General features: G+C 46.0%; 1 protein-coding gene across 1 annotated transcript in view; it reads right to left on the bottom strand.

Moving 5' to 3' along the window:
* Positions 1-12,033: 12,033 nt before the first annotated feature.
* LOC144106300 (glucose dehydrogenase [FAD, quinone]-like) overlaps positions 12,034-14,452 on the bottom strand; it is a 64,672-nt gene continuing 62,253 nt past the window's right edge. The window contains exons 10-11 of the mRNA XM_077639084.1: positions 13,982-14,204; positions 12,034-13,364 (exon numbers count right to left, since the gene is read on the bottom strand). Of these exons, the coding sequence (XP_077495210.1) occupies positions 13,223-13,364; positions 13,982-14,204 (365 nt within the window). The 3' untranslated portion in view covers positions 12,034-13,222. The remainder of the gene's footprint in view (positions 13,365-13,981; positions 14,205-14,452) is intronic.

Genomic DNA, 14,452 nt, shown 5'->3' with positions numbered 1-14,452 from the left:
GTGAGCGCTCGATTTTTTTTTTCGCCTTTTCTTTACGGCGGAGGTAATTCATGCTATTTGTGCAAGTACTAACAAGTATGCGTGGATGCACATCCTCGAGAAACCGACCTACAGCGAGAAGGATGGTTTGTGGAAAGTATATATATATATATATATATATATATATATATATATATATATATATATATATATATATATATATATATATATATATATATATACCCCAGCAGAAATGATGATATATTTCATAATGAAGAGAGGAGATGCATGTATCAGTGATTCTTCGGTTGCACTGTTCAATAGTGAGGTAGCCTTCCTCGATAAGACGATGCAAGTTCTGGCCTTGGTGGGCTACTGATTATCGCGTTCTGTACCCTTTCGCTGCGCATGATCGACGTGCATTTTTTTCTTTCAAATATGTGCTGTGTTTGTTCAATGAAATTAGTTGTAAGTTTGCGCTCGTCCCGTACCCTGTCTTGTTTCGCGCAACTACCATGTGTGAAGGAGGTTCGAAAGCATTCTTCCGCAGTTTCATTTCGATTAAGATTTGGTTTAATTGCTTCATTGCACTGTCAGGTCTGTGTAAAGGAAAAGGTGTTTCTGTAGCTGTTAACCTCTCGTTTCTTTTTCGAGAAACTTCAGGACCCCTGTGCACGTATACTGTGCTCGTTTGTCGTGCTGTGCTGTAGTTCAACGGCCTACTATTTTACACGGGAATACTGGAACTGCCGCGGCTGCATTTGTATTGGAGAATTGTTTTCCGGGCTTCTTCCTCCAAACATTATGTCAAGGCGACATTTCACCGCGCTCCTGCAGCCATATATGCTGCACATTGCTGGCCCAGAAACTAACGGCGCTGCCGTACAGAAACTAGACAAGGTGTCCTGGCTTCTTCAGCACATCAACGACTGCTCCGCGTCATTGTTCCAGCCGTCGCGAAATTTCAGTGGACAAAAAAAAATGGTAAAACACAAAGCGCGCTCTGGAATTCGGGAATATGCATTAGAAATAAAGTTGTGAAATGGGGCTACAAATTATGGGTTCTTGCGGACCCGAAAACTGGCTACACCATCCAGTTCATAGTGTATACAGGGAAGCGTGAGAAACTATAGTGCCAATGGGCTGGCCTTTGATGTAGTAACGAAGCTTTGAGACAAGTACCTTGATCGTGGTATACGTATGCGTTATCTATATATTTTTACACTTCGACCTTTCCTCTTGTGCACCTCTTGGAACGCAAGACACTATATCATGCGGCGCAACACGAAAAGATCGCCGGGGATTCCCCACAGAACTGAAAGGCGCGTCACTTGGGAGAAGAGAGCTAAAAGAGCAGACATTCGCTGACTGCAATGAGAGACAAGGGAGTCTTGTATCTTGAATGTAAAGATCGACGTGTTGTGCATATGGTTAGCACTGCACACGCAGCTAACCCGCACGTGCTCACCAAACGACGAGAAAAGAAGGACAGGAAGTTTATGGCATCAAATCGCCATAAAAAAGCCACAGCTCGATATATCATTGACGAATACAAGGCCGGAATGCTTGGAGTTGATAAATCGGGCCAGCTGATTGCCATGGACATATATATGTTTTGAGGAAATGCATCCGCTGGTGGAAAACGTTATTCTTCAACTGCATCGACATCGCAGCTGTGTGAACAGCTATATTATTTTTCAAGCAAATATTGCACGCAGCATCCCCAAGCATCCGAGCTTTCTAGGCCTTCTCGATTTGACCACCTGGCCTTCAGGACAGAGCTGATTGCACAGCTCCTAGAGCTAGAAGACACAGTTCCTGTCCCTACATTGGCAGCTGCGCGCGCCACGCACAGCTGTACAGCACAAGCCTGAAGGAAAGGACGTCCGCCGAACTGTAGGAAGTGCTATGAGGAAAAGAAAGTTGAACACAAGACGAATGTGTTCTGTCGAACATGCAAAGTGCATTTGTGCTTCACAACGAGAAACTGTTTCGGCTATTGGCACACCAATCTGGCCGAATAAAACATTTATGGGTCCAAAAATTATTGAGCTATGACTTTAAATTTTGCTGTGATATATCTCATATGGAGTGTTAACTATTTAGTATCTGTCATAAGCTTTGTAGAATTTTTTGCTCTTACAGTGGCGTAGCCAGTTGGGCCCCCCCCCCCTCACCTGCGGGGGGGGGGGGGGGGGGCTTCTGGGGCTTAAGCCCCCCTCCCTGAAATTTTTTCGAACTGTCACGCACCGCTGACCAACACAACCACTGGCGCCGGAAGTCATTCTGGATTTTGTTACCTAAAATGCCTTTTTCAGACTAGAAAAGACATTCTGGCGAGAACGGGCAATTACGGGCATAAACGGGCAATTACGAAATTTTATGACTGTTCATACCGCAGGAATTTGTGCCAATCATTAATTGTAACAGTTAGCATCATGATCAAAATTACTATGCGATTGCGAAAATTTTCAGGATATCAAAAACCGATTTTATTGACCTTGCTCATTGAAAGCCCTGCCCACGCGGTGTTTCCCAACCTACACACTCGAATATTGGTTATTTCAACTTGCGGCATCATTCGTGGCTTTCTTTCGTCTTTTTCTTTCATTTTTATCTACCTGCTCTTAATTTTTCTTTGACTCAAAGGAATACCTTTCTGTAATTATGGGTGCAGAATAATTGTCTCCGTGCAGGCAGTTAAAAAATACATACTGTATGGGAAAACTTCAAGGGAGACGTTTATTCCAGCCTGCTGGCAAAGACGTGCTCCCAGTGAACAGCCCCAAGCGATGACGATGGTAATGTACAGTGCATGAAAAGAGGATGAAGTCGCAGCCAGAGAGGCAACGACGACGAAAGCGCATAAAGTGCTCACACTAACTATACCCGCGCGGTCAGAAGTGGCCAGCCTGGCCGCGATTCGTCCGATGCAAAGCGCCGAATAAAAGGCTTCAGGCGGGAAACGTGGACAATTTCAGTCCCGCGGTAACGGCCGTCCGGGGGAGGATCAACAGGGGTGACGCGGTAGTTCACTGGTGAAGTTTGGTTGAGCATCAAGTAGGGACGAATGAAACGAGGCTGAAACTTGTTACAAAGGCCAGGCGTCCGCAGAGGGGTGGAAAGCAAGTCTTCGTCTTCATGGTTGAACGGCACAACGCGGTGCGTCATGTCGTAGTGACTCTTGCGATTCTTCTGGCAGGCGTGAGTGTTCAGGCGAGCAAGGCGGCGGCATCGAGCCACGCGGGAGAGAAATTGTTCGGGGAGAGACGGTGAGGAGCCCGCAGGCGTCGAGAAGAAAGAGGCGTCGAGAAGGGTAGTGGGAGAACGGCCGTACACGAGGAAAAACGGGGAGTAACCAGTGGTTCGTTGCAACGCGGAATTGTAGGCAAAAGTGACGAAAGGAAGGACTGCGTCGCAATTCCGGTGGTCAGGTTCGACGTACATAGCAATCATATCTGAGAGGGTGCGATGGAACCGCTCTGTAAGTCCATTGGTCTGGGGATGGTAGCTGGACGTCATCTTGTGAAGTGTAGAAGAAGCTTGCAGAACTTCGGCAACAACGGTCGAAAGGAACGTCCGGCCGCGGTCACTGAGAAGCACCTGAGGGGCGCCATGGAGGAGCACGATGGATTGGAGAAAGAAGGAGGCAACTTCGGGCGCCGAGCCATCAGGCAAGGCTGCGGTCTCGGCAAACATCTGGGGGTCGCGTTGACGGCTGCTCACGGTCCAAGTTGTGGGGGCAGCAGAGAGCGAGCGGGAGGAACCCGGGCCGTCGGCGTTCTCCTCTTGAGGCATGACGGCGAGAGTACGCAAGCGACGACCGGAACGCAGCTCCAGCTCCAGTGAGGAAAGAGGATACGGGGGATCCAAGGAGCACCTCCACCACGTGTAAGGGAAGACTTCAAGGGAGACGTTTATTCCAGCCCACTGGAAAAGACGTGCTCCCAGCGAACAGCCCCAAGCGATGACGATGGGAATGTACAGTGCATGAAAAGAGGATGAAGTCGCAGCCAGAGAGGCGACGACGACGACGAAAGCGCATAAAGTGCTCACAATACTTTCGTATTGATTTCTGCATTGTTCCCCTATTATTCTAGCCATATATATGGTGCTGTCGCTACCGAAGAATAGCCCAAGTACACATCCCGACTTCTGCTATCATAGTTTTGTTCTTGCCTGGATCGTCTGTCTTTCTGTGTGTAAAGTTCACTATCTGCGATTGCGCAAGATGTTTATTTCCCCTGTTTGACGCATTGTATACAGTGACTTTTGCTTAGATACGTAGGTTTAATGGAGACATACGTGTATTTCAATACCTTGTTGCGAGGTTTTTGTGCATACATACAGTGACTTTGTTTCCAGTGACACTTTGTTGTCCTTTATCAAGTTGTATCTTTGCATTTCTAATACTCCATTTTATCTTCACACTTCTAGTGTATATTTTGCAGAACTCCTTGTTTATACATGTGCTCGCTGTTGCGAATAAAATTTCAGCGCAATTACTCGCAATACATGACCGGTGACAGCTGCTGCTGCGCAGTACACTGGAACGAAGGACAGCGTCATTGAGATTTTTCCCTGGCCGTTGGATATGTACAAAAATCTAAACGTTCTTGAACGACAGATTCATTAAAATTTTTGTCCTATGCTTGCTCATTTCATGATCATTAGGTTTTCCACATCAGCGCCATGCACTGCTTTGCTGGTTTTGGACTTATATAGTTTTAGACTTCGTGTGATATTTTCTTTACTAATTAAATACGCAAAAAGATGGAAGCATTGATATAAGCTATGTTTGCCACAATTTTTAAGACATACGAATACATTCTTTTACTTAAAGCATACATATTTCACTCGGCTAGACAGTGCATAGCGCTATCTAATACACAATGGCATTGTCAATGGCAATGCAGTTATTATTCTTGCGTTTGATTCCTGCACAAATTCTATGAGGAGGCCGCCCTGCAACATGAGCCCCCCGCCCCCCCGAACAATATTTCTGGCTGCGCCACTGCTCTGAAAATATAAGTTACTCATTAAGAAAGTTTGCGGTGAATTTCATTGATTATTTGTGATTGCTAATTTTTATTACACAATTTGTTATTAGTTTTTTTTTCGAAATGTGCTTTTGCAATGTGCATTAACACACGCATTTTGGTATATATATTTCACTATGCATCTTGTAATTTCTCCTAACTCAGAGTACTTAATGTATGGGTATAATTTTTTAAATAAATGTTGCCTAGTGATATACCCACAATTTGTATATTTTGGAATTTCGCTAAAAAATTTTTGAATTTTTGCTTTTTTTGTTTCAAGAATATATTGATGTAAATAAATTTTCTTTCATTTTTAAAAATAAATGCTGTTTGAAAGCACGTTCACTTACCTTCACTTTTATGTACTGCATGACACTGTGAACTTAGTAACTAATCCATACAAAAACAGCCAATTCCCCCATGGTAAGGAGAGAGTTTTAAGGACCAGCGGTAATCTTGCCTTTGCATTACATGCCCTGCCCAAGCCCATTTCTTCCTCTTGATTTCGACTAGGATGTCATTAACACGCATCTGTTCCCTCACCCACTTAGCCCGCTTCCGGTCTCTTAACGTTACTTATCATTTTCCTTTCCATAGCTTGCTGCGTTGTCCTTAACTTGAGCTGAACCCTTTTCGTTAGCCTCCACGTTTCTGCCCCGTAGGTGAGTACTGGTAAGATACCGCTGTTGTATACTTTTCTCTTGAGGGATATTGGTAAACTGCCATTCATGATCTGAGAGGACCTGCCATATGCACTCCACCCCATTCTTATTCTTCTAGCCCTCTCATGATCCGGATGAGCTGTCACTACTTGCCCTAACCCTTTACCACTTGCAGGACCTCGCTGCCAATTGTGAACTGCTGTTCCCTTACTAGACTGCTGAACATTACTTCGGTTTCCTGCATGTTAATTTTTAGACCCAGCATTCTGCTATGCTGTCTAACTCACTGATCATGATTTGCAGTTCACCTCCAGAGTGACTCAGCAAGGCAATGTCATCAGCGAATCACAGGTTATTTAGGTATTCTCCATTAACTTTTATCCCCAGCTGTTTCAAATTCAGGCCTTGGAATACCTCCTGTAAACAAGCGCTGAATAGCATTGGCGAGACCGTGTCTCCTTGTCTGACACCCTTCCTTATTGGAATTTTATTGCTGACTTTATGGAGGACTATGGTAGCTGTGTAGTTGCTATATATATATCTTCCAGTATTTTGACATAAGGCTCTTCTACACTCTGATTCCACAATGCCTGTATGACTGCTAAGGTTCCCACTGAGTCTAATGCTTTGTCGTAATCCATAAAGGCTGTATATGGGGGTTGGTTATATTGTGCGCATTTCTCTATCACCTTATTACTAGTGTGCCCTGATTACTAGTGTGCATATGATTTATTATGGAATCTTTACAAAAGCCTGCCTGATCGTTTGGTTGATCAGTCTTAAGGTTGTCCAGACTCTATTGGTGATTACCTTAGTAAATACTGTGTAGGCAACCGACAGTAAGCTGATCAGTCTGTAATTTTTCATGTCCTTGGCGTCTCCTTTCTTATGAATTAAGATAATGTTTGCGTTCTTCCACTTCCAAGCTTCTGGTACAGTCGAGGTCATAAGGCATTGCGTGTACAGGGTGGCTAGTTTCTCTAGCACAATCTCCCCTCCGTCCTTCAACAGATTTGCTGTTACCTGATCGTCACCAGCTGCTTTTCCCCTTTTTCATGCCTCCTAAGGCTTTCTTTACTTCCTCTTTCGTTACTGGCGGGATGACACATTGCTGTGCGCTGCTATCTCTCTCATTAACAATCTGATTACATCGGCTACTGTATAGATTTCTGTAGAACTCTTTGACTACTTTAACTATCTTACCCATATTGCTAATGACATTGCCCTCCTTGTCAACGCATACATCTGAAATTTGCCTATGCCTATAGTTTCCTCTTCACCGCGTTTGGGCTACCTTTGTTCTTTAGAGCATGCCCGATTCTCTCCATATTAAACTTCCTTATGTCTGCTACCTTGCGCTTATTAACTTTGATGACTGCTAGCTCTATTCAGTCTGTAGGGTTAGATGCACTGACGCTTTGGCGTTTCTTAATCAGATCTTCCAGCTCCTTAGATAGCTTGCCGGTATCCTGTTGAGCCGTCCTACCGTCTACTTGTACTGCGCACTCCATAATGATAGCTTTCAGATTACCATTCATTGTATGAACATTAAGGTCGTCTTCCTCAGTTAAAGGTGAATATCTGTTCTGCAGCGATATCTTGAATTCCTGTATTTTCCCTCTTACCGCTAACTCGTTATGGCTTCCTCTTCACTAGCTTCTTTCGCTCCCTCTTCAAGTCTAAGCTATTTCGAGATGTTACCATTCTGTGGTCTCTACAGCGCACCTTTCTGAGGACATCCACATCCTGAATGATGCCAGGTTGAGTGCATATATGAAGTCGATTTCATATTTTGTCTCACCATTAGGACTCTTCCAGGTCCACTTCCTGTTTTGCTGAAGGTATTCATGATCCGTAAATTATTTTTATCTGCAAACTCTACTAATAACTCTCCCCTGTCATTTCCAGAACATATCCCATAGTCACCTACCGCCTGGTCGCCAGTCTGCTTGCCTATTTTCGCATTGAAGTTGCCCATCAGTACAGTGTACTGTGGTTTTACTTTGTTCATTCCCTATTCCACGCCTTCATAGAAGCTATCAACGGTCTGGTCATCATGGCTGGATGTAGGCCTGCACCATTTTCAGCTTGTACCTCCTATGGAGCTTAATTACGTTAGTTACCACCTTCTCGTTACTGTAGAGCTCATCTACGTTGCCAGCTATATCCTGATTAACGAGGAATCCCACACCTAGTTCTTGTCTATTTGCTAATTCGCAATAGCACAGTATGTGCCAGTCTTTTAGTACTGTATAATATGCCTCACCTGTCCTCCTAACTTCACTAAGCCCTATGACATCCCATTTAATGCCCGCTAGTTCCTCGAAGAGCACTGCTAGGCTAGCCTCACTAGATAAGGTTCTAGCGTTAAATATTGCCAGGTTCAGTTCAGATTCCAATGGCGGCCTGTCCGGAGCCAGAGATTCTTAGCACCCACCGCTACGTCACAGGTACGTCTGACCACTGCCTTGGTCAGTTGCTCTGCAGCCGCTGGGGACTCGGGGCTGAGGGTTAAGTAGGTTTGTTCATAGAAGGTTGTGGCCAAGTACTACATCAGGGTAGCCAAATCCTGTTCTGGTGAGGGAGTGCGTTGTCGGTTCTGGTCACCGAGATCAGGCCGCACCCCAAGCATGGTTATGCAATTACATCGACACGCAGAGTTTATTTTTTTAAAACCCGGCGGAGAATTCCATGGCACCGGGATTCGAACCCCGGTCCTCTTGCATGTGAAGCGGACACTCTTCCTCTACACCATCGCGAAAGAGTACAGTACATTTGATTATATCTAACTGTGCACCGCGCCCCTGGAAGTGGAGCTTCTCCCAACAAATGTCTCATCATTGATATATCGAACTGTTTCCCAATCAACTTCGAATTCGACATATCAATGTTCGATTTACTTCAATAAAATCTTCAGAAAATGCCCATCACTAACGAAGGCACACGGAAGAGTTCATGCTGGGATGCAAGTGCAGCAAGGAAGGGGACTGTCATGATTCAAAGTGCACAGAGTCATGAGTGGCACTAGTGGTGCTAATGAAAGGGAGGATGGAGTTATATTGCCATGCATAACAATGCATTCCAATTTGAGAGAGGCTAGCTTGGATGGTTCTGGTAGCTGTCTATTTTCCTGACAAGCAAGTCACTACAGTATCCACCTTTTAAAGCCTACTTGCCATCCATGAACCCAGACAACCATTTTAGATCCAGAAGACATTGACAGAATGTACCACCCAAAATATTTAATGTACAGATGTTTCTTAATGACCACACTTTGTCCATTCTATGTCTAGAAGATGTCCCTATTGCCTTGGAATAGATATCTACAGAATATTACCAAAGTTTTTTCGGACAAATTGTGATGGCAGTTGAGCAAAACACGTATAAGCGTGAAAAATATTTGTGATCCTCTTTGTATATTCTGCAAAGGCAATGCGAAAAGAAAATTTTTGATTGCAATAAGTTAATCACAAGGGAAACGGTTCGGTCATCGGTCATACAGGTGTGTGAATTCCAAGGCAATCCAGTCAAGCAATCAGTCATACTTGAAGCACTATACCCACAACCACTATAAAACAAAAAGCTTCATGTAGTTTATCGACGTGCTGCACACATGCACACTTTGTAGTGGCATTCAACGGGCTTATATATATATTCCCCACACATGGCCTTCATTTTAGCGCCAGGGGCACTTGCCAGTCGAGCAAAGTTATTTCAGTCAATTATGAACTTGTGACGGCAGAAACGAGAAGTCCAAATAAGCACATCATGTTGCCAGTACCTTTTATTGAAAATACCATTTTAGTCCGCTCTGCTGCCTTTGCGCGAACATTATGCAGACGCATTAGGTGGAAACAAATGTGCTTCTAAAGAAAGCGCCTTCCTGAGCCCCATTCATGGAGCTTCTTAGTGCATATATAGCAGCATAAACCGTTTGAAAAGCTTTCCGGGACACATGCAGTCGAGTTCATTTGTGATGGTACGGCGCCCGAGCCTGCCTAATTTAATCGTGTCAAATTGTGACCATTCACAGAAAGTCCACTGTTACAGTCTCAGCGATGTCCACAAAGTAACATTCTGACCATATCACAAAATGCAAGTCAAATGGGTATCCACTAACAGATTATCTCTTGTAAATGCTCGCACGGATGTTTAAGGGGTCTCTCAAAATGATGTTCCATTTGTGGATATCCTCTAAATATTTCTGGTTCTCTGGGAAGAGACTTACACGGAACGGTGCATTTCACTTACACTGAGCATAGTTGCTGTGCACTCACATTAGTGTTCCAAGCAGTGACTACCACGAGATTTCCTGTTGCGAACAGTAATAACTCGTTGCACCCCATCTTGAAGGTCCCTGTAAAACAGATTGTGGCCCCTAATTGAGATGCTTTGCAACACATCCAACTATGTTGAGCACTATAGCCTCCTCTCATTGCAGATTGCTTGCTTTGTCCCAAAACTTAACTTGTCCAGAAGCATAGAACTAACTTTCAAACTTTGCTTAAAAATAAATATTCATTACAGTGGGACCTTCAAACAAATGTACTACAATGCAGTGCTAAATTCAAAGTATTTAAACATTTGTAAGTCTACCCGAATGTAAGCTGACCCTTCAAATCACATTTCCGAAAAATAAAAAAAAAAAACTTCCGGGGTTGTTTAAGCTTGGTCAGTGCTGTGGCATGTTGCAAGTTGCGCGTCCGCGCCATAAGTGTCGCCACGGTCGGAACGATTGCAGCGATCCTGGTATCTGGCAGCAAACGCGGCTGGAGTCAATGACACAACGCGTCTGCGCCGCCAGTGCCGCCGCGGGCAACGCTGCAGCGCAGTGGCAGCAGACGACAGCGACCGGCGCAAGCATAGCGAGCAAAGTTTTGAGCAATTTATGTTTTTACCGCCAACTCCCAGGCACCGCCACCGTCGCATTTCAAAATCGTCCCCATTGGCTCTACGGGAATGTCACACCCTTGGCTTGGTGTTGAACGTTCAAGTTGAACGCGATAGCATGCAGCGGCAGCCGCTATCGGCTGTCGCGCGCGGGTGTGCCGGAGGCACATTCCAAAACGAAGGTGTATTAGTCACTGGGCTACTGGCCCACACTTGCGCCATCGCCCTCACTAGCGCTGCAGTCGCGATCGCTGCTGCGGTCCCACAGCACGTCGTTCTAACGTCGTCGTCCAGCGAAATCCCGCACTTCGCAAACAGCCACATCACGACGTACATCACGTGGAACAGCTGAAAATTTTTCTCGCTGCAGCTGCCAAACCTGTATCACCCGTTGCGAACGTCGAAATTGCGGCCCGGTGCGCGGCTGTTCGAATTTCTTCGGCGTAAAAAATGGCAGCCATCTTGAATGTAGCCGTGAACGAACGCCGGTCGCGTGCCATACCTAGAGCACAAATGATGACTGACGAAACACTACATTAAGAACTTGAGAAACGCGCCCGGCAGTAGTCAAATGCGTCAGAGCCAAAGAGAAACTACTCGTGAATGGCGTCGGCTACCGGCACTTCCTGGCACCGCTGCCGTTCCGAGTGGGGGTGCCGCCTCGATTGGAACAGCGGGCCTTCCATCAACTATCAACGCTCCCTTGAGCGCGAAGCGCGCATTTGAAAGTAAAAACAAAACTTGGGCTTCCCGTAGATCGCGATTGCGTTATCGGGCCGCCGCCACTTATCAGCAGCCGCAGTATGCAGCCACGTGTGGGGTGCCAGTTAACTGCTTATCGATAGCCGCCATCAGCCGCCGCCAGCGCGCGCGGGGAAGATATGCCAGTTCTGCGCGTTGACAGCAGCTGCTCAAGGCCAGCACCAAGAGCGATATGCGACGGAACCACGCAGCAAAAATGCAACCACGATGTAGCATGCCCGATATCTCGTTTTTCTCGCCTTATAGTGCGGAACAGCGGCCTTTCCATCAACTATCAACGCTCCCTTGAGTGCCGAGCGCGCATTTGAAAGTAAAAAGGAAACTGACGCTTGAGATTCCGGGCCGCCGCCGCCGCTTATCAGCAACCGCAGTCAGCAGCCACACGCGGGGTGCCAGTTTGCTCTTTATCGATAGCCGCCATCGGCCGCCGCCCGCGCACACGGGAAGGTGATGCTAGTTCTGCGCGTTGACATAGCAGCCGCTGAAGGCCAGCACTAAAAGCGATGCGACGGAGCCACGTAGCAAAAATGCAGCTACGCGGTAGCATGCCTGATATTTCGTTTTTCTCGCCTTTACTTACAGTGCGATGTTTTCGTTTCGATTGTAAGTCGATCCCCCTCCCTCTTCGGATTTTCAAATAAAAAAAAGGTCGACTTAGAATCGTGTAAATACAGTACAAGCAAACAAGCACAAGATCTGCAAGCAAAAGTAAATGCATACTTTATTTGTGTAGTCGTACAATTCAACAAACACCATGATTTGACTAGTCAGGCACAGCATTCATTCTTACTGGCCCGAGAAACAAGCAATACGCCCGGTCAGTTAGTGTTGGGTGTCGTAGTGCAAGTGCACAGTTCTGTGCATTGCAACTCATTGCATGTCCAGTGCCATTCAGTGGCTTTTAAAAGCTTTTAGCACCCCACACCAACGGGCAGAACAAGGCAATCAAGGGCCCTCCCCTTGAAAAATGGGATTCTTGACACTACACTTCACCAGTGCAGTGCTTGCAGAAATGCTGAGTAAAGCCAACCTGAGAAAAAATAAAGCATATCTGTAACTCGTCAGTGACTTAAAATTGTAAGGCAAGCAGCACAACAGCTGCAGCCTTTAGTTCACAATGAAACAATTCCGAAACTTCAGCTGTTGAGAAGTGACGCTTGATTAGCTGCAAAATTCCATCTCAAGGGGGCGAGGTAAGATGAAAGCATCATCTGCCACTTGTTCATAGATGGTAACAAGAAAGGCTACACATGTTCCTGAATATGCACCGGTTCCTACATGTTCCTGAATATGAAAATATGCACCATTTCATTTTTCCAGTCAATGACTGAAAAAAATCGTCAATGCTAAAATATTCTCAAGGGAACAGTGCAGAGACAAAGGACGAAGGAGGCAGACAAGACAGCATTTGTCTTGTCTACCCCCTTAGTCCTTTGTCTGGGCACTGTTCCCTTAAGAAATGTCGCACCAACTAGCTGAGCTCTGTCTTGCTTAAACACTGAGGCTCGCCTCCATTCTGTCCTTTCTCATGCGCCGTGGGTCTGCCAATGAAGTAACTGGATCTTCTCCTGAGAAAAGTGTCCTCTTCTGACCCATGCCTGAACCTGTATTGTCACTCACTCTTTTGGTGCATACTGTGGATATAGCACTCAAAGCACAGTTTGGAAAATACAGCCACTGCTGAAGAAACTGACTAGCCCAGTGGCTGTACCCATCGGTCTTCCGGACATGGGGGAGCAGGATTTGGTACAGGAGGCAATATTCGCTTTTTCTCAGTGTTCAGGGGGATGCAGGCTCCAGCCAGCTGGAACGTGTTGGATGCTGTGTGCTCCAGCATGATGCAAAAAGATTCAGCGCTGCAACGTGCAGCTTGTGCAGGGCGGCCATTCATGCTGTGCCTTGCCAGTGTTGCCGGATCATGTCGGAGGCCTTCTCTGCGATCATGATGACAGGCGCGTTGGTGTTGCCCGATACCAGAATGGGCATAATGGAAGCGTCCACCACGCGCAGATGCTCGATCCCTTTCACCCTGCGAGTGGCAGTTAGCAAATGGATAATCAGAAATCTACCAAACTCACTAAAACTGCAGAACACTGGAGACTAACATATCCCATTGCAAGGCCTCAAAATAACAGATGCCAAATTTCCAGCACTGCCTTTTGAGTATGAATAACAGAAAAACTGTAGCTAACATAGGGTTATAGAAGCCAGAATATACTACAAGATATCCAAGCGCTCTGCACACAGAGCAAACCTTCATTACCTGAAAGCTGAAATTTCAACAAGACCAGTTTCATGCCAAACTATACCTCATCTCATGTTATTTGTAGTTCCTTGGAAGATAGAGCTCTCTAGGAATAGTCCGTAAAATATTTTACCACAACAGAAATATTTTTCAAACCATTAATAAAGCACTTAAAAGGGCATTTTTAAACTCCAGAGATTGTTTCGATCACCAGTTTAATTAGTAGAGAAATACCGCACGGATGCAGCTCGGGGGAAGCCAGCTACTGCAAAGTGACACTCAGTTATTGCTAACATGGCATCTACCATGTCTGTCTGCTATTGGCATATAAATATGGCGTCTGCTGGTTCAGCCTGCTATTAGTAATTTGCTCAGTGGCCAGAGTAGCGATGAACCCTGACCTGAGCTGTGGGTCGAGGACAGCGCGCGAATCGTTGGCGCGCCCCATGTGACAGGTGCCAACCGGGTGGTACAGGGTGCTGGTGTAGGAGCGGGCTGCGCACGCCAGATACTCGTCTCCTAGGAATGGGTACAGCTCGCAGCCGGGCAGGGGCCGCTCCCAGACGCGCGCCCCAAGCTCTTGCAGGGCCGGCATTCCCACCAGCCGCAGGCACAGCTTCATGGCTGTGGAACAACAACACACGGGTGTCATTCATCGCGCGAGAAGTACAAAACACAAGGGCACAAGAAAAAAACTCAACACAAGCACACTTTTGCACAACTAAACTCCCATTTGCAGAACACAGGTACATAAACCCACCCCATAAAGCACATACTGTAAAGAAAAAGGCCGCCACCGTCTGGAAGACGTTAAAGTAACGAGCGTTAGCTGTTTGGTTTACTGTTTGGTTTACTAGACAAAGAAAGCGAAC

This window comes from Amblyomma americanum, chromosome 10 (genome assembly GCF_052857255.1).
Source record: "Amblyomma americanum isolate KBUSLIRL-KWMA chromosome 10, ASM5285725v1, whole genome shotgun sequence".
Lineage (NCBI taxonomy): Eukaryota > Metazoa > Arthropoda > Arachnida > Ixodida > Ixodidae > Amblyomma > Amblyomma americanum.
The sequence above is the reverse complement of the archived record's forward strand: the minus strand, read 5'-3'. Positions and strand labels throughout refer to the sequence as shown.